This window comes from Pan troglodytes, chromosome 17, assembly GCF_028858775.2.
Source record: "Pan troglodytes isolate AG18354 chromosome 17, NHGRI_mPanTro3-v2.0_pri, whole genome shotgun sequence".
NCBI classification, from domain to species: Eukaryota; Metazoa; Chordata; class Mammalia; order Primates; family Hominidae; genus Pan; species Pan troglodytes.
Window position 1 is genome coordinate 22,655,613 of NC_072415.2, and position 26,836 is coordinate 22,682,448.

Sequence of the window (26,836 nt, forward strand, 5' to 3'; positions counted from 1 at the left end):
TTCTTGTTGTCTTTGTGTAAATTATAACTGCTACTATCCCCCAAAACTGCCAGAGTAGATATATATCTTAAATTCTTCCATGGTTTCAAGTGCTAACCTCACCAATCCTTATTACTCAATACATAGATTCACATTTGCACCAAGTAACGTGTAAGGAATGCAGTTCCCAAGTACTACCATTTGGTACCTATATAAGCCATACATGATAACAGTTTTTGGTCTATCTGGGTGACTTATTTTTTACAATGTGCATCATTTTTGCTACTTGAATTGTCTGTCCAAGTGATTCCCTTTCAGTAAAGAAAACTAATCAACTTTAAAAGATGTCATTAATGTTCATAATAACAAAGCAGCGACTTTAAAGAATGATATTTGTTTAATAAGCTTGTCTTAACCCTGCTGTGAAATCTGAACATTTTCTTCCTTCTGACAAGGCACGTTTTAGCCCTCCCCACTCACGGCTCCCCCAAGGTCAGAAAATCTACTAGAGGAACCTCAGAATGAATGCCACAGCACATGAAGAAATCGCAAATCTTTGCCTATCAAAAGATTCTGCAAATGTCATTTGTATGTAGATTACATTGTTCTGGTGCCTAAGATTAGCCTGTGCCCCTCACTTATGAATAGAATAAAATGCAATTTTCTTCCCCTTTTAATTGGTATTAAAAGTGTGTGGGCAGGGAGGGTTTAGTGGGCTTTGTTAGCCCTCAGAATGATGCAAAATTTAAAAACTCTGTTTTATATCCATTCTTAAACTTCTATCTTAATTCATTTTTTCCTTAGGCAACAAACTTGCTTAAGCCCACAGAACACCATTAGGAAAATAAAAATTACCTTCTATACAAAAATCGTAACAACTTAGAGAAAAGAGAAGCAGAGGGGGGAAAAATTATGTTGGAAAGATATAAACCCTTGTCAAGTGAATTAGGAAGGAGAAGTCGAACAACTGAGGGTGGAACTCTTGCTACAATGAATTGTTATATACCTTGAAGTCGTTTTTGTTGTGCTCCTTTTCGGAAAGGTTAGTAGTAGAAAGAGAACACAGCCGTGATACACTCAGGTTATTTATGCGTCTCAAATGCCAACAGCAGCTCATGCTTGTTTGGTTATCACAGCCAGGTAATGCCATTTTTCTCCTCACCCTTCTTATATTGGACAAACGGGACTTTTTCTGTAACCCCCTGCTGGGAATATTTCATACTTTAAATGCATTCTGCCCCACCGGGCTAACACCTTAGTTCATTTCTAGTGACATCTGACACATAATAAACCATATGATTATAAGTGCCATCTTGTCATTTTGCTGTTCAGATCATCAGCTCCTTTGAAATTCCACTGTGTGACAGACACTTTGGAATGTTGGTGGGGGGGGTGGGGTGCCCTGAGTGGCACCGAGGATGGGTAGAGGGCCAAAACTCCATTGTGATCATCTTTCTGCATGACATTTGGCATAATTAGAAAAATGCTACTTTTAAAATTGAAGTTTTTAGTGCTTAGCAATAAGTGAAAATAATGAGAAGCTATTTTCACTTTTATGACTATCACACTAGACAGAACTCAGCTCTTGGAAAGTACACAGCTGAGTGATGACACCTTGTTTTTTTCCCCTGGGATCAGACCTAACTTTAAATTCTGAACACAGAAAGGGAGAATATTGGGGCTGAGATTGTTCATTTGAACCTGTTGGTATCATCCCCAAGATACATGCAGCAAACCCCTCTTATTAATGGCGACTGTTTAGAGAAAAGTCTCTTTTTCCTTTAACCCCATGACCCAGGCCACCCACCTCCCACATGTCGTGCTTATAATCACTGCATTATACAGAATTAAAACTCCAATCTCCTACAGAGTGGTCACTGACTTTCTAAATTACTCCTGCAATAAACTGTGGTAAAGGGAAATGTTCTCACCTAAAATTGCAGTTGGCACAAATGGGTCTGTCATACACCGTAAGCAGGTCAATGCAGAGAAAGTAAAAAGAGAAAGAACAGTAAATGATTGATGAATGCCCACCCCTATTTTCTGCATAGAAAGCTGTAGAAAAGCATTGGGTTACAACATCTCAAACACAGTAAGCCCCTCAAGCACCAGGGATAGCAGAGAGAGGGCGGAGTGATTCTGACTGCTGAGGAGAGAGCAGAGAGGAGACAATGGAAAAATCTGTTACCTGGGTAATAGGAATTAGGCACCGATGTGCTCAGTGTATTTGTTTTCATTGTGAAGGACGATGGTGAAGACACAGCTGTAAATAAAAGAGAGGCTGGTCAGGGGCAGCAGAGAGGTAATACACTCTGAACACACAATGCTCTGAGACCACCCATGGTGACTCCATGCTACCCACGGTGACTCCGGGACTCACTGATGTCTATGTGGGAAATATCATCATTCCCAGTTGTTTCTGAGTACTTACTTATCCTTTAGAAGACAAGCAACCTTTCGTCACTTAAAGACTTTTCTTACCCCACAAATAAAGAGAAAGCCCACAACCACAGCCACCATTTTGGATAGAGAAATTCATCAGACTTCTATTTTGACTTCTGCCCTTTGCTTATAGAAATCTGCTTTCAGGCCAAGCTGAATTTTACAAGTAAAAGTAGGAGAAGGTGTCTACACATGGCTTTTGGAGACGATTCCCAATGTCAATGTTCCCGTAGTTTGCTAAATCCTCTCCTTGCTCATATTTGGATATGCAGAGAACACTCCACAATGCTTTATGAAAAACAAAGGTGGTGCTCCATGCGTGTTCCTTAGTATTTTAAATCCTTACAAAAATGCTTTTCTTTAAAATATTCCTCTGAAACACTCAAGACTGAATTATTGCACCTTCTCTTCCTCCCTTTTATCAAGCAGGATAGTCAATCCCATCCAATTTATCTGATTTCATTAAAAATGGGTATTTCCTAATTTTAAGAGATATTTTAAAACTCTCTTCATGGATGACAGAGCCTTGATAGAATAATTTTTTTAAGTAAAAAAAACCTCTTCAAATGTATTAATTGATTAGTGTTTTTAAAACAGTTTAATTTCATTAAAGTATAAAGACTTGAAAGTTGCTCAAGGTGGTTAAACTTAAGTCTAAATCGTAACTCCTCTGATGTAGTTACATGATCTGTTTGATGCTAAGTTCCTGATCAGGACACTAAGACACAATTATACCATTATATTTATGGGAAGCATGACCAAATCCCTGTGCATACTGGGTAATTATTCTGATGACATATTAATATATTTTAACTCTCCAGGAGCAGTCCGTTTAGGAGAGTGCATTTACCTGTGTTTATATTTTTAAAGTGTAGAATCAGTACGTGACAGAACAAAGACCAGAACTCAGGCTGCCTGTCATTTACAGGTATTTTTACAAAATAGAAATGTATCACACTTACAATGCATGTTTATGGTAAGAAGCCTGGAAAAAGAGCACAATGGATGAAAATAAGAATGAAATAAATGAGTACCAATAAAATATGCCAGGGTCAGTGAGAATAAAGCCTTTTTATTAGCTGCAGACATTTTTATGTGGTTGGTAAAGATGTGCACAGCAGATATAAAATAACTGTGTTTATCTTCACCTTCCTGTCAAAATATTTTAAAAATATTTTCGTCTTCTAGCATAAAAACTAAACCCATTCCTGTATCTATTCTCCCCTTTTTATAGCATATTAAAGCAGATAGTGCAACTCATACTTGCTTTGCTGGAGAGATTAATCCCCATTCTCATAACTGTGGTCATGCTTATTTTTAAGTTCTCCTATTTCGTTTTTCCCCGTCTCATTTCTAAAAACTGCTCACTTCACAACTTCCAGCACTTTCTCCCAACCCTGAAAGAGCTCATGCATACCCACACTTGTCATAGGTGTGGTGCCGGCAGCCTTGTGGTCTAAGGAACATCTTTCCTGAAGGTTTCCTCCCCAGAAACTGCTGTCTTATTTCAAAGACATCAAGACAGTATTATGATATCTACCTCTAGGGTCACTCCTATCAGATGAGATCTGATGAGAACTCATTGCTCAGAGTGGGAGGAAAATGGAAAGTCTACTGCTGTGTTCCTTCTGTTGGCTTTATTGAAGGAAGGCAAAAAATAGCGTCTAATAGCCGATCAGTTGTGGAAGCTCCGTTGGCCTCTGCAGCTGCCCTTTGTACACGAACATTTTTGGATTTCCACAGATACATTCACTTTCAAAAAAGTAACTGCCAAATTAAACTTCCTGTCCAGAAGTGAATATTCTTGTTGTTCAAACTTCAAACACCTAGAACTACTAAAGAAGATTCTTGCTTTTGGGATGAGTGATTCTAAGTAAATTGATTCTTGAGGAATTTCACCATGAAATAGAAGATTTGGAACGTTAATGGGTTATACTGCAAAATGAAGATGTATCTGTGTGGTTCCCTTCAAGGAATACCTGCTACTACAAAAATTCTAATCCTGTGTGTGGTCAAAAGGGCTTCTCCAATTCCAGCCCATAACGAATGCATCATAGGTTGCTTTCTTATGGCAGTTAAATAAATTATACATACGTATTTTTAAATGAAAAACATTATATCTGCTACAAAAAAAGCAGAGAGAATTCTATGAAAAAATGGGAAGGAGCCTGGGTACACTGAGACCCCATAGCTTCTATTTCCTGCACTGAAAATGACAGGAAAGGGTAAAGAAAGAAGATCAAGGATGAAAGCAACAGTGCTGCCCTGCCCATTGGTGCCAAAGCAGCACCTGTGCATGCTCCACTGGGCTATGTGTGCGTGTAGTACAAACTGATGGAGGAGGATGAAGTGGGACAACTGCAGCCACTACAAGCAGAAAAATGTAAGACTGAATTCGGAGCTTAGCCGCGTGTACGAGAAACGCAAAGCTCAGGGACAGGCACGTGCATTGACCACACTGTGATCTGGAAGAGGAGGAGTGGAGGGGAGCTGCAGTACCACACTGACCACAGTGGGTATTAGGACATGAGCCCACACTGTCCAAACTGCTCCCAGTCGCCCCACGCCAGATGCCATTTCTGTGCTCCTCACAGCCACAAGGCCCACCGGCCTTTATAATACTACGATTATTTTTTTGTAACAGGAATAGCTGCACTTTAATTCCATCCCCATGCTGACCAGAATCCTGGTTATGCAGCTCAGGCCTGAGGCACAGATTTCACACAGTAAAGAAACCCCTGACCTTGAACTCACCAAAGTGTGCCCTAAACCACAGAGTGAGGTACCTCCCTCTGGTCTCCGAGATTACCAGGGACAAAGCAACTACTCCTTTTGTGCTTGATATAATCAATCTAATTGTTAGTTTCCTAAAATAATGCCTTCTACCTGGATCACAGGTAGTAGTATGGGAAGGCAGTAGCTGAGGTTGGCTTACACACCTGGTATGAAGCATAAGACTTGTGAAGCTGAAATAGAGTTTAATTTATTAATTGACACTGACAGCCCTATAATAAAGGCAGAACCTGTCAGCTAAACAAATAAACAATTAACTTGTTACTGCCATTTAGTGAACTGTTTTTATAACAGGCTTCCCGTGTGTAATTCCACACCTGGATAGTTTACAAATGGGATCTAAACAACAAGAAGGATGATGAGAAGCAGGTGCCTTCTTCCTCAAAAGAAGGAAAGCCTCGTGTCACTGCTCTCTAAATCTTTACAGAAACTGCACTGTGGTTTTCTGGACTCTCTGATCTGGTCCTATCACCTTTAGAACATCTCTGCTAAGCAACCTGTGGCACAAAGGATCACTGAAAATGATTGAAGAAACCAACACGGCATAAAAATTTCTTCAGGAAGCTTTTTTTTTTTTTTTGAAATCCCCTAGTACCACCTGGAATCTTGCAAAACCAAGGAGATGTGTTAGAAGCCAAGAAACATATGCACTTACATCTCCCATTCAGATTGTGCGTGTCCATGAATGAGAAAGCCTCGTCGCAGTTTGTGCCCTGCTCAGCATAGCTCTTGTCCATTGAGTTCACCATCACAGTCATCTCCTGTCGGGTGCTGCTCATGGTCTCTTTCCGCTTCTTGGCCAGTTTCCTTAGGATAAAGAATTCAATTATGTAGGCATGCATTTGAACGGGATACAGAGCTTTGGCATGTATATTGACAGATGTTCAGGAATAACATCTACTGAATTAATCCTATTCATTCAGAGATGGATGTATAGTGCCTTATTTGTGGCAAGCACTCTGCCAGGCTGCAGACACAGAGATGAAAAACAGGTACTGTCTATCCTCAAAAAACAAAACAAAATAAAAAACCCCAAACAACCAGAAAGATAAAACACCACAGCCTAAAACACTGTTTCCCCTATTATAAGCTAGATTAAAATGACCAATGATTCTAGTACAACACAATCATAATCTAATTGTTACACTCCTAGAGTTACTAAGTTTTTACGAAATTATTGTCAACATCACCATATACAGTGTCAAAGAGAAGACTCCCCTGAGTAAATATTTTCCAAGCAAAAATGAAATAACAGATGAATCTAAAAGGCACATTGTTAAAACTAAAGAACAGAACTAGGTGAGGAGTCAAGAACGTATAATTGGAGTATGTTCACACAGGGAGCAGAACCTGACACAGAACCTACAAAGCTCAGAGAGCTCAGGCTGTAGGAGGATCAAGGGGAAGGTACTGAATTCTCAAAAGGCTATGATCCTGTCCCAAATCCCAAATGAACCCAGATTAGTTCCCATCAAGTTTTGTCAACCCCCACAGAGCAGAAGGTTAAAAAATGTCATGTCGCTGGGTTCCCTGCAAAGTTCAGCAGGAGTAAGACTTCTTTGTTCCCTCTTTCAGTGGAAGAGAATGAAAAAAAAGCAGAGAGATTTCTAATTCTTTTGGAGACATAGGTTAATCCTGGCCTCTGCATCCTGCTCACTGACCATCAAAAACTCAACATCTAAAATGACTGACACCTGTACAAAAGCCAGAAGACCTAAAGGGAAACTAACATAAACAGGTAGCACAAATTTTTATAGATCTTGCTACCAGAGATTGTTTTGTGTACCCAAGACAGACAAGATGAGAATTAGAGATGCCTAAGGAGAAGGTATACAGTGAGAAGGTTTAAGAACACCCACAGCACGATAATACCACATATACTATGCCCTAAAATATTCTAATTGTGCCCAAGCACTTAACAGCATCTATGAAAGAAAACCGCACCTCCTTCTAGTAAATCATCTTGACACTGATTGACCTAGGACACAGAATTTAAAATGAACCACATAATCAAAATCACACTCATATTAGGTGATTGCTAATGCAATGTAAGGCACTGACAACATAAGACCATATGGATAATCTTTATTACCATTTCTAAATGACACATAATCCAAATGCTTTCTTGCCTGTAGTTACAATAATATTTTAATTTCATACTTTGAAGGCAGAAGGGTTTCATTAATAAGTTGCCTTTTTATTGCTAAAAGTTGTTAGAAAAGAGACATATTTTTAAACAGAAAAATGAAAATTACTTATAACATCTCTGACAGTGTTAAAGCTACAAAGATTTTGAAAGATGAGCCAGCATGACTCCTCTGGGCACTGACACCACCCCTCTCTTGCCCCGTGGGGATCATGATCATCCCTTCTAGAGCCTCTCTCCTTCCAGCTAGCCATGCTAGTTGAGCCTGGGTGTTCTCAGCACATGTTCTGGACAGAGGCAGCACTGGACTCCATCTCCATAGCTGCACTTACAATAATACATTTTCTCTTCACTTCTGAATCTGCCAGATCACTGGAAAAACATTTTCAGGCCAGGTCTCCTCAGGAACACTGAAGTGGAGGACTGAGATCATTAGCTCCATAATTCAGGCAAAATGCCTTCTTTTTGCTTGAATTTCTTTGATTTGCTTTGGACTGATTTATGCCAGTAATTGCCTCAATATTCTTTTTTGTTCTGCCTATAAAGAGAAGCATTGTGAACTTTACTAGGCTTTCCTCTTTGCCTTTTCTTGCTTGAATTCCTCTAATCCTAAAGGTTAGGAAATGACAGGTACTGTGCTTCTTGTGTGGTTGGCTGGGAGGGATATATGTGCCAATAAAAGCTATGCTTGTACTGGAAAAATTCTTTCTCCCTTCTAATCCTCCACGTGCATAAACTAATTTCAGTGATGTCACATTCATCACTTAATTGCTGATCTTTAAGCACAAAAGAAGCCCTGTAAAGACTGTGAGAGCATGCTCAAATCAAACAGAGGTCCAGGCGGACACCACAACATTAAGCTCATATCCACAGGACATACTGTATGTCTGTGAACCACCTTCTAAAACCAGTTCTCAGTGTCTTCTGCAAGCCTTCATGCATTAACCCTACACAATAGACACCTTTTTACTTTCAGCAGATGTCATAAACATGAATGTCTCCCTGGGACCAGGCAAGTAATATAAGTGGAGGAAGACAGTGTAAGACAATAAAGGGTTGTGGAGAGCTGGAGGGGAACAGTAACTCAGCTCCTGCACACTGATGCCCCATGGAGGTTCAAGTCATTTCAAGTTTCAGGAGAAACTAGACCCGACTTTATATCAACTCTCAATTTTTACGTGTTGTCAAATAATTCAAATTTAAAAATAAATCACTACACAGACCAAATAAAGCATGTTTGTGGGCACTTTTGTTTTTCATCAATAACAGCACTTTGGAAATGTCATTGTATTGGAACTGAAGGAAGTTATAATATAATTATCACAAATTGCTTTCATTTTCTTTAATTTTTAATTTTAATTTTTTATTTTTTGTTGAGACAGAGTCTCATTTTGTCATCCCAGGCTGGAGTGCAGTGGCACAATCTTGACTCACTGCAACCTCCGCCACCCAGGTTCAAGTGATTCTCGTGCCTCAGCCTAACAAGTAGTTGAGACTACAGGTGTGAGCCACCACAGCCAGCTAATTGTTTTGTATTTTTGTATTTTTAGTAGAGGTGGGGTTTCGCCATGTTGGCCAGGCTCGTCTCAAACTCCTGACCTCAGGTGATCCGCTCGCCTCGGCCTCCCAAAGTACTGGGATTACAGGCATGAGCCACTGCGCCTGGCCACCAAATTGCTTTCAAATATACATCATCTATCACCCCCAAGTTCAATATGCTTTGAAAAAGTTTACTAGTGCCTAGCCAATGCTTTACACAAAGCTGTTGACACAGGGACAGAAAGTGAGCACATGCTGTAGGAAAAACGGTGCTGACAGACCTGCTCCATGAGGGTTGCCACAAACTTTCAATTTCTTTCTTTCTCTCTCTCTCTCTCTCCCTCTCTCTCTCTCCTTCCCTCCCTTGCGGGTTGCCACAAACTTTCAATTTCCTTCTTTCTCTTCTTTCCTTCTTTCTTTCTCTCTTTCTTTTTCTTTCTTTCTTTCTCTCTCTCTCTCTCCCTCCCTCCCTCCCTCTCTCTCTCTCTCCATGCAGGTTGCCACAAACTTTCAATTTCTTTCTTTCTTTCTTTCTTTCCTTCCTTCCTTCCTTCCTTCCTTCCTTCCTCTCTCTCTCCTCCCCTCCCTCCCTCCCTCCCTCTCTCTCTCTCTCTCTTTATTTTTGAGACAGAGTCTTGCTCTGTCACCCAGGCTGGAGTGCAGTGGTGCGATCTCGGCTCACTATAAGCTCTGCCTCCTGAGTTCACGCCATTCTCCTACCTCAGCCTCCCCAGTAGCCTTTCAATTGATTAAAAATACAATATACCCAAAAGAGCCATAAAGTGAAGCACAGTAAATCAATGTATGCCTGCACAGGTCAAATGCTTTTGTCCATAACTACAGATGGCTGAAAAGGGTTACATCAAGAAAGAGACTCTGTTAGGATTGTCGATAAGTAATAGTTTGTTTCTCTCTTTTTCTTTCTCCCTCTTTTGAGCCTCCCGTTTCAGACCTTACTTTCTTCAAGTGAAAACTTGGAACACTATCAGAAAAGCTTTGTGAACTTAATGAAACAAAGTCTTTTGTGTAGGAAAACTAAAGTTGAAACAATTTTCTTTGCAATCTTATGTAAAGACACAAGTAAATTTATTTTCCATTTTGATTTACAACAAATGGTTTGCCGAAAATATTTTAATCTCCAATCTCCAAACTTGCACTGCATGAATCTCAAAGGCCCTTAGTAATTAAATTAAAGGTTCTTACGAATATCTATAAATAGGTCATTAAAATTTAAAGAAAGGACTTGGTGGTTTCTAGCCTGGCATGAAAGGAGTTTGGAAGTCATAACTTTTTCCTAACAGTAAGTCAAAGCTGAAAAAACTGAAAATTAATAACTTTTCTTAGATTTGTTGGAGAACTGAGGCTACAGGGCAAACCACTGCCCCCCAAATTGGAGAGACCAAAAGGTAAATACAGAGAATCACAACTTACTGGAGCTGAACTTCATGAACAGAAACCTCTGTGAGAGCCAGAACCTAGCCAGGAAAACCTAAACTGTAGCTGACAAACTGCTGGAGCTCAGTGTGGACATATCTTAGAGGTAAAAACTCCAGGGGGAATTAGTTTTAAGGGGGCTCACACAGTTTTGTGAGTTTTACCTCCAGGAACCCTACCAGGTTTTCACAGAGAAGATTTGAGACAAATCCCCTCAGGCCTCCAGCAAGAAGCACTGGTAAGTAGCCACTCTGAAATACATCAGCAGTCAGCAGGTTTGTTCTGTTCTTAACAAAGCCTGCTCTTAAGAGAAGCTATGTGACATGGATGAAATTGGAAATCATCATTCTCAGTAAACTATCGCAAGAACAAAAAACCAAACACCGCATATTCTCACTCATAGGTGGGAAATGAACAATGAGATCACATGGACACAGGAAGGGGAACATCACACTCTGGGGATTCTTGTGGGGTGGGGGGAGGGGGGAGGGATAGCATTAGGAGATATACCTAATGCTGAATGACGAGTTAGTGGGTGCAGCGCACCAGCATGGCACATGTATACGTATGTAACTAACCTGCACATTGTGCACATGTACCCTAAAACTTAAAGTATAATAATAATAAAATAAAAAAAAAAAAAAAAAAGAGAAGCTATGTTTACCAGCACCTAACCTGCCAGACTTTTGTCAGAGCCTAACTGACCTGGGGGAAGAAATACAACTCCAGCCCACGTTAGCCATCCTATCCCAACTAACGGTGGGGGAGAGGAATAATGAGAAGTATTTGTGAAGTCCACAGTCCAGAGGCACAGGTTCACTATAGACTAAGACCTAATCATATGACTATAGAGTGCCTCCCCTCCCCCCACACCTTACACCATGTTACTAAAGGCCTATTTACCACAGTTCCTGTTACTCAATACACCATGTGTAGCTTCGCAAAACAAACAAACAAAAAAAACACAAAACAGTGTGAAGAGACAGAGCAAACAACAAAACCAGACTCTGATATGGCAGAGGCGTTGGAATTAACAGAGTGGGAATTTAAAACAACCATGATTAGTATGCTACGAGCTCTAATGTCTAATTGATAAAGTAGATAGCATGCAAGAACAGATAGGTAATGTAAGCAGAGAGATGGAAATTCTAAGAAAGACAAAAAAGAAACGCTAGAGACAAAAAACATTGTAACAGAATGAAAACGCCTGTGATAGTTCATTAGCAGACTGGAAATGGTTGAGAAAAGAATCTCTGAGCTTGAAGATTATCTCAGTAAAAACCTCCAAAACTGAAAAGAGAAAAAAGACAAAAACAAAAACAAAAACACACAAAATGTCAGAATATCCCAAAACCATGGGGCAACTACAAAAGGTGTAACTTACATGTAATGGGAATACAAGAAGGAGGAGAAAGGAACAGAAGAAATATTTGAAGCAATAACAACTATTTCCTAAAACTAATGTTTAAAGCATGTCATTTATCTCCCAAACATTTTGGATTTTTCCAGTTATTTTTCTATTACTGATTTCTAATTTTACGAAACCACAGATCCAGGAAGCTCAAAGAACACCAAGCAGGATAAATGCCAAAAAATCTACACCTAGTAATATCATATTCAAATTGCAGACAATCAAAGATAAAGTCTTAAAAAAAATCCAAGGGGGGAAAAACACTTTACTTACAGAGGAGCGAGGGTAAGAATTACATTGCACTTCTCCTCAGAAACCATTCAAACAAGAACAAAGTGAAGTGAAATATTCATTATGTTGAAGGAAAAAGCCACCAACCTAGAATTCTGTGTCCTGTGAATTTATCCCTCAAAAGTGAAGGAAAAACGAAGACTTTCTCAAATACAAATTGAGGGAATCTGGGCCGGGTGCGGTGGCTCACACCTGTAATCCCAGCACTTTGGGAGGCCGAGGTGGGCAGATAGCTTGAAGTCAGGAGTGTGAGACCAGCCTAACCAACATGGTGAAACCCCATCTCTACTAAAAATACAATTAGCCGGGCATGGTGGCGCATGCTTGTAATCTCAGCTACTCAGAAGGCTGAGGCAGGAGAATCGCTTGAACCCGGGAGGTTGAGGTTGCAGTGAGCTGAGATCATGCCATTGCACTGCAGCCTGGGCAACAAGAGCGAAACTCTGACTCAGAGAAAAAAAAAAAAAAAAAAAAAATGAGGGAATCAGTTGCCAGCAGATCTGCCTTATACAAAATATTAAAAAGTTCTTCAGAGAGAAGAAAAATGATAGATCAGAAACTTGGAGCTACAAAGAGAAAGGAAGAACATGAGAGAAGGAATTAGTAAAAGTAAAATAAAACATTTTTTAAAATTCTTAATTGATATAGCAGAAAGAAGTTTGTTCAAAATAATAACAGCAACAAAGTATTTGATGATTATAGCTATAGACAAGTGAAATGAGTAACAGCAATAAGATAAGGGACAGGAGAGGAAAATGGAATACTTTGCTATTATAAGAACTTTCACTACCTGTGAAGTACAGTGTTATTTGAAAGTAGACTTGGACTAGCTGTAAACGTATGTGAACTCTAGGGCAACCACTGAAAAAAGTAACAAAACATTAAACTAATAAAGAAGACAAAATGGGATAATATAAAATGCTCCATTAAAACCAAAAAAGGCAGTAAAAGAACAGGAACAAAGAAAGAATAAGAGCAACAAATAGAAAATAGTAATAAAAAAAGATATCCAATGTTATCAATAATCATGTAAATGTCAGTAGTCTAAATATACCCGTTAGGCTATGCACTAGGTGGCTCACACCTATAATCTCAGCACTTTGGGAAGCAGAGGCAGGTGGACTGCTTGAGCTCAGGGGTTCAAGACCACCCTGGGCAACATGGTGAAACCCTGTCTCTACCAAAAATACAAAAATTAACCAGACATAGTGGCACACACCCATAGTCACAAATACTCGGGAGGCTGAGCTGGGAGGATTGCTTGAACTCAGGAGGCAGAGGTTGCAGCGAACCAAGATTGCACCAATTCACTCCAGCCTGGGCAACATAGCAAGACCCCATCTCAAAAAAATAAATAAAAAATAAACCAATTAAAAGGCAGATTATCAGATTAAAACACACAACTCAACTACATATGATCTACAAGAAACTTATTTAAATATAAAGACACATAGATTAAAAGTAAAGAGATGGAGAAAAATGTACCATGCTAACACTAATCAAAGGAAAACTGGAATAAGCTGTATTAAATTCAGACAGAGCAGACTTTAGAGCAAAAACAATTAACAGGGATAAAGAAAAGCATTACATAAGGATAAAAGGGTCAGTTCTCCAAGAAGACATAAAATTTTTTAACGTGTATGCACCTATACCATAGTGTCAAAATATATGAGGCAAAAGGTGATAGAATTGCAAGGAGAAATAGATGAATCCACTACTATAGTTGGAGATTTCAACCCCTCTGTCAGTAATGGACAGCTCAGCAGGCAGAAAATCAGTAAGGACATGGTTGAATTCAAGAGCACCATCAATCAACTGGATATTACTGACATCTTAAGAATCCTTCATCCACCAGCAGCAGAATACACATTATATTCAAGCTCACAGGGTACATTCACCAGATAGACTGCATCATGAGCCATTAAACACAGCTTAACAAATTAAAAAGAATAGAAATCATACGGTGTCTGCTGTTAGACCACAATGGAATTAAATTAGAAATCAGTAACATGAAAATGGCTGGAAAAATCCCTAATACTTGGAAGATAAAAGATGCATGTTAAGTAAAACACAGGTCAAAAAAGAAATCTCAAGAGAAATTTAAAAAATATTTTGAACCAAATGAAAATTAAAATACAACTTATCAAAATTTGTGGTATGTAGCAAAAGAGGTGCTTAGAGTGAAATCTGTAGCACTGGATGCGTATATTAGACAAAAAGAAACATCTAAAACCAATAATCTAAGCTCCTGCCTACGGAATCTAAAATAAGAAGATAAAATTAAATCTAAAGAAGGTAGAAGAAAATAAAAAAAAAATTAGTGCAGAAATCAATGAAACAGAAACAAGAAGTCAATAGAAAAAAATTAACAAAACTAAAAACTGGTTGAAAAGATTAGTAAAATTGATACACCTCTAGCCAGGTTAAAAAAAAAAAAAAAAAAGAAGACACAGATTACTCATATTAGAAATGAAAGAGGGGACATTATTACAGATCCCATGGACATTAAAAGGATAATAAAGAATATTACGAACAACTCTATACCTACAAATTTGATGACCTGGTTGAAATAGACCAGTTCCTTGAAAGGTGTAATCTGCCAAAACTCACAGAAGAAGAAACACACAATCTCACTAGGCCTATAGCTATTAAAAAATTGAGTCAATAATTAATAACCTTTCAAAACATGAAGTACCAGGCTCAGATGGTTTCACTGTTAAATTCTACCAAATGTTTAAGGCAATCATACCAATTCTCTACCATGTCTCCCAGAACATAAATAGAGAATACTTCCTAGCTCATTCTAAAAGGCCAGCATTTCCCTAATACCAAAACTGAAGACATTACAGAAACAGAAAACTGCAAACCATAATTTCTCATGAAAACAGATGCAAAAATCTTCAACAGAGTATAGCAAATTGAATCCAACAATTTATAAAAATAATTATACACCATGGCCAAGTAGAATATATTTCAGGTATGGGAGGCTGGTTCAACATTTGAAACTCAAAAAATGCAATCCATCACATTGACAGGCTATGGAAGAAAAGTCAGATGGTCATATTAATAGATGCAGAAAAAGAGTTGACAAAATCCAATACCCAGTCTTGATAAATGTTTTCAGCAAAGTAGGAATAGAGGGGAACACCCCTCAACCTGATAAAAACAGATCTACTAAAACGCTATAGCTAATATTATACTTAATGTTGCAAAAATAAAAGCTTTCCCACAAATACCAGCATCAAGGCCAGAATGTCCTCTCTCACCAATACTTTTCAATATCCTCTTGGAAGTCTCAGTTAGCTAATGCCATAAGACAAGAAAATGAAAATATCAACAGGTTAAGAAGGAATGAATGAAACGCTCTTTGTTCACAGATGACATGACTGTCTGTGTAAAAAAATCTGAAAGAACCAACAAAATTAGCTCCTAGTACTAATAAGCAAATGTAGCAAGGTTGCAGGATACAAGGTTAATATACAAAAGTCAATACTTTCCTATATACCAGCAATGAGCAACTGTAATTTGACATTAAAGACGTAATACCATTTACATTAGCATCTCCAAAAGTGAAATAATTAGGCATAAATCTAACAAATACGTACAAAAACTATATGAGGAAAACTGTAAAATTCTGATGAAAGAAATCAAAGAACTAAATAAATGAAAGATTTAATATTGTCCACATGTCAATTCTTCCCAAATTGATCTATAGATTCAGTGCAATCCTAATCAAAATCCTAGAAACTTATTTAGGGTTAATAACAAACTGATTCTATATGGAGAGGCAAAAGACCCAGAATAGCCAACACAATACTGATTAGAAAAAAGTTGGAAGATTGATACTACCTGACTTCCAGACTTACTATAAAGCTACAGTAATCAAGACAGTGTGGTATTGGTGAAATAAGAGACAAACAGATCACTAGGACAGAAGAGAGAGAACAGAAAGAAACCTACATAAATACGATCAACTGGCAAAGAAGCAAGGGTACCACAATGGACAACAAATGGTGGTGGAACAACTAGACATCCACATGCAGAAAAACGAATCTAGACACAGGCCTTACACCCTTTACAAAAATTAACTCAAAATGGATTATAGACCTAAATGTAAAATGCAAAACTATGAAACTCCTAGAAGATAACATAGGAGAAAATCTAGATGACCTTGGATATGGCAATGACTTTTCAGTTAAAATATTAAAGGGATAATCCATGAAAAAAAATGATAAGATAGACATATTTCCAATAAAAATTCCTGCTCTGTGAAAGACACTGTCAAGAAAGAAGCCATAAACTTGGAGAAAATATTTGTAAAAGACATACCTGGTAATGGACTGGTATCCATAATGTTCAAATAACTCTTAAAACTGAACAATAAGAACACAAACAATGGGATTAAAAAATGGGCCAGAGACCTTGATGCCTCACCAAAGATGTACAGATAGCAAACGAGCATATAAAAAGATGCTCTGCACCATATGTTATAAGGAAAATGCAAATCAGAACAACAAGATACCACCACACATCTGTTATAAGGCCAAAATCTAAAAAACACTGACATCACCAACTGCTGGTAAGAATATAGAGCAACAAGACTCCTCATTCATTGTTGATAGGAATGCAAAAGGACATAGCCACTTTGAAAAACAGTTTGGGCCAGGCACAGTGGCTTACGCCTGTAATCCCAGCACTCTGGGAGGCCAAGGTGTGTAGTGTGCCGGCAAAGGGACTGTGGCTAGCTCAGCATTCCACTGGAGGCTATATGATCAAACAGCAAACTGTTTATCATGAATGCAGGATGTGGGCAAACTCAAACTGCTCCTGTCGCCAAAAGGTTTGCTGAGGACCATCACTTCCTGGTGCGGGACTCCTTGAAGTTATCTCCTGAGACATCTAGTACCCATTGTTCGAGGAATGCAGTCTCACAAGCCTGCTGTGAACCAAATGGCCGACTGACAATTACCTGACAACCACCACCCCCCTCCTTGCTATCTCTTTTGCCTAATAAATATGGAAGGCTGTGTAAAGCTCAGGGCCCTTGTTCACTAGAAGCAAGGTGCCCCCTGACCCCTTCTTCCAAATATACTCTTTTGTCTTTGTCTTCTATTCCCACGTTCGTCCTCTTTTGTTCAGTCCAATATAGGGTCGTGGGGAGCTTCACAAAAGTGGGTGGATCATTTGAGGTCAGGAGTTTGAGACCAGCCTTGCCAACATGGTGAAACCCCATCTCTGGTACTTGCTACTTAGGAGGCTGAGGCAGGGGAATGGCTTGAGCCTGGGAGGCGGACATTGCAGTGAGCCAAGATCGTACCACTGCACTGTCACTGGGTGACAGAGTGAGACTCCATCTCAAAAAAAAGAAAAACAGTTTGTCAGTTTCCTACAACATTAACATACTCTTCCCATATGATCCAGCAGCTATGCTCCTTGCTATTTACCCAAAGGATTTGAAAACTTATGCTCACACAAAACCTCCATAGAGATGTTCATATAGCTTTATCCATAACTGACAATTTGGAAGAAACCAAGGTGTCCTTCAATAGGTGAATGGCTAAACTGTGGTACATTTAGACAATGGAATATTGTTCAGTGTTACAAAGGAATAAGCTATGAAGCCATGAACAGGCATGGAGGAAACTTAAATGTGTGTCACTAAGTGAAAGATGTCAATCTGAAAGGCTACATAATGGCAAAAAATGCAATTGCTTTTGCACTGACCTAATATTTTATTATTCCAACTACATAACACTCTGGAAGAGGCAAGACTATGGAGACAGTAAAAGGATTAGTGATTGTCAAAGGTTAACGGAAAGGGAGGGATAAACAGGCAGAGCACAGAGGAGGTTCTAGGCTGTGATCTTACTTATATGATACTATAATGAAGGATGCCTGTCATTATAGAGTTGTCAAACCCATAGTAGGTGCATTATGAAGAATGAACCCTGATGTGAACTACAGCCTTTGGTGATAATGATGTGGCAATAGAGCCTCACGGATTATGATAAATGAGGATACTGTGTGTGTGTGTTGGCAGGGGGGTGTTAGAACTATATGGGAACTCCGTATTTTCTGCTCACTTATGTGGTGAAACAAAAACTGCTCTAAAAATAGTTTATTAAACATTGCAATACTGTTTAGAAAAATAATTGGAGGGAGAAAAATTGTCATAGCTCAGAAACTGTAAAGTAGAATAAAGGTAGGACAGGAGAGAAATGTGCGCTGAATTCAAATTAAAGGAATGGTTATTATACTCTACTATTTCCTGAGTATTTCTTTTCTACAGTAAAAATGTTTAAAAGTATGAAATGGAAATAAGGGAAATGGAAGAAAAACCTCTTGGCAAGTTATTATGTTTATGATGGGTATGAATCACAACCGATAAAGAAACCATGGTGAAGAATGAACTCTTCAGTAATGTGTCCTATGGGAGAGCTGCAGGACAAATTGCTGCCAACTAGGAGAACAAATTGCCACCTGGCTGGAAGGAAGAAGAAATCACTCCTCCTCCAGTTTCCCGCTCTGAAACTGGACTGAGTGGCAATTGCGAGAGGAGCAGGATGGATGGGCCTGTTTGCCATGGGTATCAGTGGATTCAATATGGATGCTCCTCCCAGTCCTGGTCTATTGCCATTCAAGGTCACAGGCCATGGTTCCCCAGAGCCTGATTACCCCCACCCTCTGTGATAGACCCTGCCATGCTAGGTTATGTCAACAGATTGTCGCTGGGGAAATGCTTATTAGCACTGAGCCAAAGATCACTGTTGGCCACAGAAAAGGTGTTTTTCAAATACTACAGGGATAGCAAAACTCATGGAAAGGTAAATCACATATAAACTAAGAATGAAAGGGTAAATGGCTCTTTGGTCCTGGCATCTACAATTACGTGTGTGCTTAGACTTAATTAAGGGCTGCAGTAGGAGCTGGTAACAAGAATAAGTGTTTATTTTTTATTAAAGAAGGGATGAAATCATTATTGGTTTAGTCAAACAATGCATATATTATACCAAATTACAAGATCCACTTAAATAAACCAGAATGAATAAGAGGTTGTCACATTAAAGATGGATCTGTAAGAATTAGCAGATCATGTTGCATTTAAAGGTAAAATTTTAAGAAAGAAACATAGTGGTCTTATATTTAATTATTCCAATTCAAAAGAACCAGCACTGCAACAGTTGACAGAAATACAACATGAAAATAATAATTACAAAAATTTATGTAGGGCTTCAGATTAGCCATGCCAGGCACTTTATGTTCATTAATTCGTTTAACGCTTACAAAAGCCCAATGAGGAAACTGCCATTATTATCCCTATCTTCCAGAGAAGGAAACTGAGGCACAGTGGTGCTAAGCTGTCCATGGCCACATGGCTAGAGAACTTTAGACATCTGGCATTATTTTCCCATGTTGAGATAAAATGATCCTGGGAATCTGGAATCTATTGGCATCACTAGCTACACTTATGGTTGCTTATGTCTGGACACTGCCCATAAAGTTCCCAGCTTGGACTTTATAGCTGTTGACTGAGGTGAAAGTGTTCTTCTAACATTGCTAACTGTATCATCACTTAAGAAGCCCACTCTAGAGACAACAAACTATGGCACACACTCCCTACCCAGCCACTCTCTGTTCTTCATTCACTAGTTAACAGACATACATTTATCACAAAAAAACAGTTTTTTTTTTAAGACAAGTCAGGGTTTTTATCTTTGTTGGGCCTCTGTTGTAGAGTTCACCTCTTTACACCATGGGGTTATATCAAATGACAGACTGAAGGATTCTTAGAAAGGCTGATAGGCTAAAAAGAAACCAGACAGAAGGACTTGGATATGTATCTTCCTACCTCACCAACTGAGAAACGGGTATGGGTTTTATTCACATATCGCTTTAGGCTACAACTTTATTTCAGATGACCTAGTGGTAACAACACCACACGATGAGTCACTGGTGAGGAAAGGTGTCTGCAAATGAACTTGCACCAGAGCAAAAGAAGCAAAGAGGTGTGTGGATCTCTTTAGCAAGTAACTGTCAGGATCTCTTGGTACATGTGTGTATACACGCATATATATATAACCGTGTGTACTTCATGTTGAAGAGGTTCAAATAATAGTCATATTATACAAATATAATAAAAATTAGTCTTTCTCAAACTTACAAGTTGAAAATCAAATATTTGGAAAAGATTGGCTTTCTTTTAAAACAAGTTGAAATTACATGTATCTATGATCACCTCAAAACCGTGACACAAATGTCTTGCATGACTCTGAGATGATAATTAAATTACAATAAACAAAAGAATCATGATGATGTTATTTATGGCAACAAAATTCAAGGAATCATATGCTAAACCAACATGTGAGATAAAAAATACACCCAATATCCTTATGTGTTAAATAATTTTTATTTTCAGAACTAAAAAATTAAGAAAAGAGCCTGCTGCTTTCTGGAGAGGGCACGAGTACCTAAAGTTTTCTAACTGTAGAGTGTTCAATGGATCAAAAGGAAACATTTTCCTACTCTTTAATTTCAAAAGAATCTCTGGTTAGTAAGCATTATCCTTACGTGCTTGGAAGCCATTGTTTTTGTTCTTAGCCAACAGGTATTTTACTATGCTCCTGGGCAAACATCACGTGCCAGCTGGGTGAGGACAGGGCTTTATGCCTCTTCTGTTCTAACATCTCCTGTTAGAAAGTGCCTGGCATGTGGTAGGCGCTCACCAAACATTTGTTTGTTCTTATTCTGCTTGTCTGATTAATCTTAATACCTTACTTCCTGATCATAAAAAATATATGATAAACATAATTGTGCATAAGAGAGAGGCATGACAGACAGACAGACGGACACTGACTGATGCATGTCTAATGATCCTGAAGGTTCCAGCTCAGGGCTTGGTGACAACTCTCACATTTCATGGCTTGATCCTATGGTCTACCACTTTTCAAGTTGTTGAAAGAAAAAGACCTTGGAAGTTGAAAACACCTAACCACTTCATAGGTATATATATTTTAATTTCTGAATTTTTCTTTTTCTTTTTCTTTTTTTTTGAGACGGAGTCTTGCTGTGTCGCCAGGCTGGAGTGCGGTGGTGCGATCTCGGCTCACTGCAACCTCCACCTCCCAGGTTCAAGCGATTCTCCTGCCTCAGCCTCCCAAGTAGCAAGTAGCTGGGACTACAGGCGTATGCCACCACACCCGGCTAATTTTTGTATTTTTTTTTTTTTTAGTAGAGTTGGGGTTTCACCATGTTGGCCAGGATGGTCTCGATCTCCTGACCTCGTGATCCACCTGCCTCGCCTCCCAAAGTGCTGGGATTACAGGTGTGAGCCACCGCACCCAGCCTATTTCTGATTTTTTCTAAATGATAAAGAGGAATATAAATACATATACACACACATATACACATATTTTAAAACAACTTCATTTATAACTTGAATTTAGTGTTATTCATATAACAATATAACAGCCCTGGAAAAAAGCCTTTGGGTCCATCTTGAAATGCACTTAATCATCACTGTCTCTCATTATATATCTGGCTGGGGCACCTTCCCTAAGTCCCTTGGATATCGTTCCCACCAAGGAAAAACTTGTGAGCTCTGTTTCCTCCTTTCCCTCTCATTTTCTATCAGTCCCTGAGCCTGGAGCAGGAGTGCCCCATACGGATCAGTTCCACCGTGTTTTCAGCTGGGCTCCTCTGAACACACAGTGTGGCAAGACCTGCACATAAGAGGCATTCTGCCCTCCAAGATCCACCTGCAAATAGATCCCTCCTGAAACAACACCCTCCACTTGGGAGTAACCCACAGCTCACGTGAGTGCCTAACGCCATTCCCCAAACCAACCGAAGATTTTTAAACACTGAAATAAGTCAGCCATAAAAATAATAGATGTAGTATCTGTCATCCTTAGTAATATTTTGTTTAGTTTTATTTCTCACATCACAGCAATATGAATCCAGAGGGGCTGGAACCAGTGACAGTGCAAGAAATATGAAACTGGTACAATCCATAGTCAAGCAAGATGGGAATCAAGTGACATTAGTGATAGTGGGTCCCCACTCACAGCTGGCTTATGCTGCTGAATTCCACATTGCACATTATCTGGAAATTTAATGGTTTCAAAAATGTCACTCTGCAGCAAGATTAAATTGGTATACTGTTGATCCTCTATCAGACTATAAATATAAGTGAGAAAGAGAAGAATTTTTAATGCATGTCATATTGGAACACTACCTCCACTTTCCTCTTGATGATGTTTGTTAAACTCGCTAAAAAATTCTAGAATGTCTCTATGTAATAAAAACAAGGCAAGCTACTGATGTCTGCACATAGGACAATGGGGGCCTGATAAAATTGCATATTCTGGATCCTACTTTAAGCACTGACTTTGTAAAATCCAAGTGATCCCTTGGATGTGCAGAATTAAGTATCCAAGCATCTCATAAACACAAAGGATGAAAATTTTTTTAAAAAAACCTTTCTATTCCAAGTTAAAAACATAGATGCTGATTAATTTATGTGTGAGTAAATACTTCCTATTTGTTCAGGAGCCCTGGTAACTGGCATGGAAAGCAGTAACTAAAAGAGGTTGCTTCAGGTGCATGAATGATAACCCAGAAAAGGATGTCTCTTTTTGGAGGACCCAGATCCCATTCACTGGGCAGAATGGTCTCCTGAAGGCATCCACCTACTAATCTCAAAACCTGTGAATATATTTTATTAGGTTGGTGCATAAGTAATTGTGGTTTTGCCATTAAAAGTAACGACAAAAGTCGCAAGTACTTTTGCACCAATCTGGTACATTACTTGGCAAAATGAAATTAAGGTTGTGGTTGGAATTGAGGTTGCTAATAAGCTAACTTTAAAAAAGGAAGATTATCCTAAATTATCCAAGTGGGCCAGTGTTATCACATGACACCTTAAGAGGCAAAACAGCAGGTCAGAGTGATGGGTGTGAGAAGCACTCAACCCGCCTTTCCTGCTTTTGGAGATGAGGAAGGGGCCACAAGCCAAGGAATGCGGGTAGTCTCCAGAAGTGGAAAAAAGGCCAGGAAATGAATTCTCTCTTAGAGTCCCAGAAAGGAACACAGCCCTGCCGACACCTTGACTTTAGCCAAGCAAAACTTGTGTCAGACTTCTAACCTACTCAACTATAAGATAATTATTTTGCTTTAAGCCACTAGGTTTGTAGGAATTTATTTACAGCAGGAACAGGAAACTAGTACAAGGCATATAATCAAACAGCGTTCAGAATTTTAATATTTTATTTCCTACAGGCATTTCTGTGGTCATTTGACTAACCATTTGGCTTTTCTAAAACACCCATCTATCAACAATTCTTCCCAACAGGGGCCTACATTTTCTTCTTAACTTATCCTAAACAACTGTCACTTTATTGTAAAAAATGCCTTTTTCTCCTAGGAAAAATATAAAAATCACACTTTAAAAATCTTTAGCTCTGATTCTGAATTTCTTGTTTCACAGATATAGATCTCAAGATGAACTAGCTATATTGCAGAACTTGAGTATACTGGTAGTGAAAGGTTCTTACTTGTTAATAAGAATGTAGAAAGCAAACGATTTGGCCTCTACCTGCTATTTATTTGTGTTTGTATGTATGTGTGTGGGGGGATATTGGGGGCTAGGTGGGAATGATGGGGAACAGAAGGGATTGCTTTTTCAAAAATTAAAATGAAGTCTCAAAAGTATCACCAAAGTTGTGTTATGTTAACAGAGTGATGCATTTTTTTTTTTTTTTACCACACATTTGCCAACATTTGCTATCTGTTACAGAAACGTTCCTCAATATGATGGGTGAAAAGATGGCATCTTATAATTTATTGATTTGCATATACTTGATTATATGTGAGGTTTCACATCTCTTCAAATGTTATTCAGCCTATATTCCTATTCTGTAGTTGTCTGTTTATATATTATATCCCTTTTTCTATTGGGTTGTTAGTGTTTGTTGATGTCTACAAATTCATTATATTTAGGCTACTGATACTTTGACATATAAGTATTAGAAATGTTTTCTCCTAATCTATAGCTTGTTTGAAATTTTGTTTATGGTTATCTTTTGGTATACAGAAATTTATAATTTTGATATACTCAAATGTATCAATTAAGTCTATTATGATTTTAGGACGTTCCCTACCCTGAGTTCATAAAGATATTCTCTTATATTTCACTATTTACCAATGGCCTTTCTCTGCTTAGTGAACACAGACAAAGGGGATGAGTTAGCTGCTGGCATGTCACGTAAGCAGACAGCAGGGCTACCGATGGTGAAAGTGGCTGATGTGAGCCTAGAAGCAATGGCTGACCCACTTCAATGAGCTCTCCTTGTGGTCAGATTGTGGTCTCTAAATGCCATTTTCCAGTAAAAGAAACCAGGGTTTATTAGAGAAATGACTGATTCCAGCCATGGGGCAGACAATACAGAAGATGAGCTAAGAATATCCTGTTGCACCAGAAGCTCTCCAAAGTTTTGGGGCTATGTTAAAAAAAAAACACAAGAGACAACTTGAATGAACTCCTATTGGCCAAAGGTGAGATACTCTGAACATCCAAACAGTAATTACTCTAAAATATTCAAACATATCACATATGTTAAAATCACTCATAATGACACTACTGGTCATCTTACAAAATCCAAAGGCACCAACTCATTCTGAAATTGGTAAAGAAGAAGAATAAACTTCAGACATTTATCTTGAGTTTCCTATATGAACCGCATTTCACAGTAACCTAGCAGGTGAGTAGAGAATGACACTTAATAAATACAGAAGGAATGACAGAATTAAGATGTCACCATTTTGAAATCCCTAATAAAATAATGTATCAGGCAATCATCACCAGTAGCTTAAAAAACCATTAAGTGAAGGGCTGATGTGGAACTTTAAAATGGATGGATGAGGTTGGCAAAACTGCAACTCACTAATCAAGTTCAGCCTTATATGCTTCCTAATGTAATGCAAGAGGAAGTACAGAACACTACTTATGAAAAATTCTTACCAAAATAAGAAAGTTGAATCAATTAATCCTCTAGTGCTAGCCCCAGTTCACAGCAAGTCCAGATAACCGAGGGACGCGTTAAATGACACCATAAGAATGCATCGGTGAGTTTGGAATGTGGGGGAATTCTACAGGATGAAGGGTTTATTCAACCAATAAGTAAGGTAGGGATGAACCATATTATGCCACATAACAAATAAGGAATCATATATAAAAGGTTATGTGACTTGCCCTGGGTCACAAATGAATCAAGTGTGGGATCAGAATAAAAATCCAGGTCTCTGTTACTTTTATTCATTTTTTTCCCCAGTACATTTTGACCAGGATGGCTGGCTTGACAAGCTGAGTCAGAACCAGCTTTCAAATGGGCAATCTGGTTTTTCCAAGTCTCAGTGGCAATCTGTAGAGAAATGAATTGAGATGCACATGCCATATGAAGCCACTGAAGAGACTGTTCCAAATGTATAGTTCAAAACATAACAATAAGGCTGATTTTTGAAAACAGAAATATAGCTTCACTTGTAATTGAGTGTTTCATCCTGAAAGAGGGTTCTCCTTTTCCTCATTGACTGTCTTTCCCCTTTTCTTGTGATTGAAGAGTCACAAGATTTAAATAAAAAGAGAAAACTGGAGCCCACTCAGGTGGCAGTTGCATGATTCTTAGAAGCAAATGACACAGACACAAAAGACATTTCCTGCAATGTACAGCAGACTTTCAAATTATCTTTCTCTAACTAATTAGCATTGTAGAAAAGTGGGGTTTCATCATTAAAGAAGCCATCTGCTTATCTGGGAGCTGTCTAGCCAAAAGTGCTGGCAACTTTCAAGGAATACCTACCAAGCAGGTACTGTACTTTCTTTTGATTTCTGAAGTGAGGAGAAAGACTCTACCATACTTCTCCCCAACCCAAGGAATTCAAACACAATGACCTAGTCTGTGTCATGCAATGGATGAAGCTTTTCACTCACATCAAGAGTTAAGAGAGAACACTAGGAAGAAGGTACTTGAAAGCTCTCCTTGTATATACTATACATACCAAGAGAACATTTATGGTTTTGCTTAATTTCTCAAACACCTATCACTCCCCCCACCATATTAAATGTTATGAAAGCTGATATAGATTGGCATTCGACATAAACCACAATTCCTAAACTGTGTGAAGTGTTATCTTGAGCAGTCTGAACAGATTAGACTTCTGTGGGGAGAGGACAGCAAAACTGAGCCCAAAGCATCTTCAATCAGATGCAAATTTCTTTTTCAATCATGTAACTTTGGACTGCGCTGGTGGCTGGTGATAGGCATGCTGCACTGCGGATGGGTCTGTCCACTCACTTTGTCACAAGGAGAGCATTCAGCCTTTCATTCTGCTCATGATGCTTGAAGACATACTTCTTTGAAAATAATTCTTAGTCCTTTAAAAATAAGTAGTTCTTTAAAAAATATCTGTAATATTTGAGGTTGACTTAGATGAACAGAAAATAGAAAAGCCTTTTGTTAATCTATCCAACTTTAGGCCACTGACCTGATGCTTCCTTAACATTTCATTCTGATAAGACACAAGAATTAACTCTTGACTCTTAGAATTACTACCATATGGCTATGCATTTCAGTTTATTTATAATTAGTCAACCAGTTTTTATTTATTACTTATTTATTTATTTTTGAGACAGAGTCCCGCTCTGTCTCCCAGTCTGGAGTGCAGTGGTGCGATCGCGGCTCACTGTAATCTCCACCTCCCAGGTTCAAGCAATTATCCTGCCTAAGCCTCTCGAGTAGCTGGGA

The 26,836-nt window shown here is 38.7% G+C and overlaps 1 protein-coding gene across 14 annotated transcripts in view; it reads right to left on the reverse strand.

Annotated features, from left to right (window-relative positions):
* Positions 1-26,836, reverse strand: part of PTPRM (protein tyrosine phosphatase receptor type M) — an 826,360-nt gene that overhangs the window by 156,278 nt on the left and 643,246 nt on the right. For 8 of the 14 annotated variants that reach the window (XM_512029.7, XM_009433656.5, XM_009433660.5 and 5 more), the window contains 2 exons: positions 5,870-6,021; positions 2,168-2,242 (listed from right to left, as the gene is read on the reverse strand). In XM_512029.7, the coding sequence (XP_512029.4) occupies positions 2,168-2,242; positions 5,870-6,021 (227 nt within the window). Of the gene's footprint in view, positions 1-1,910; positions 1,938-2,167; positions 2,243-5,869; positions 6,022-26,836 lie in introns of all 14 variants that reach the window. The other 6 variants (XM_009433655.5, XM_009433658.5, XM_054672048.2 and 3 more) reach the window with 1 other exon arrangement.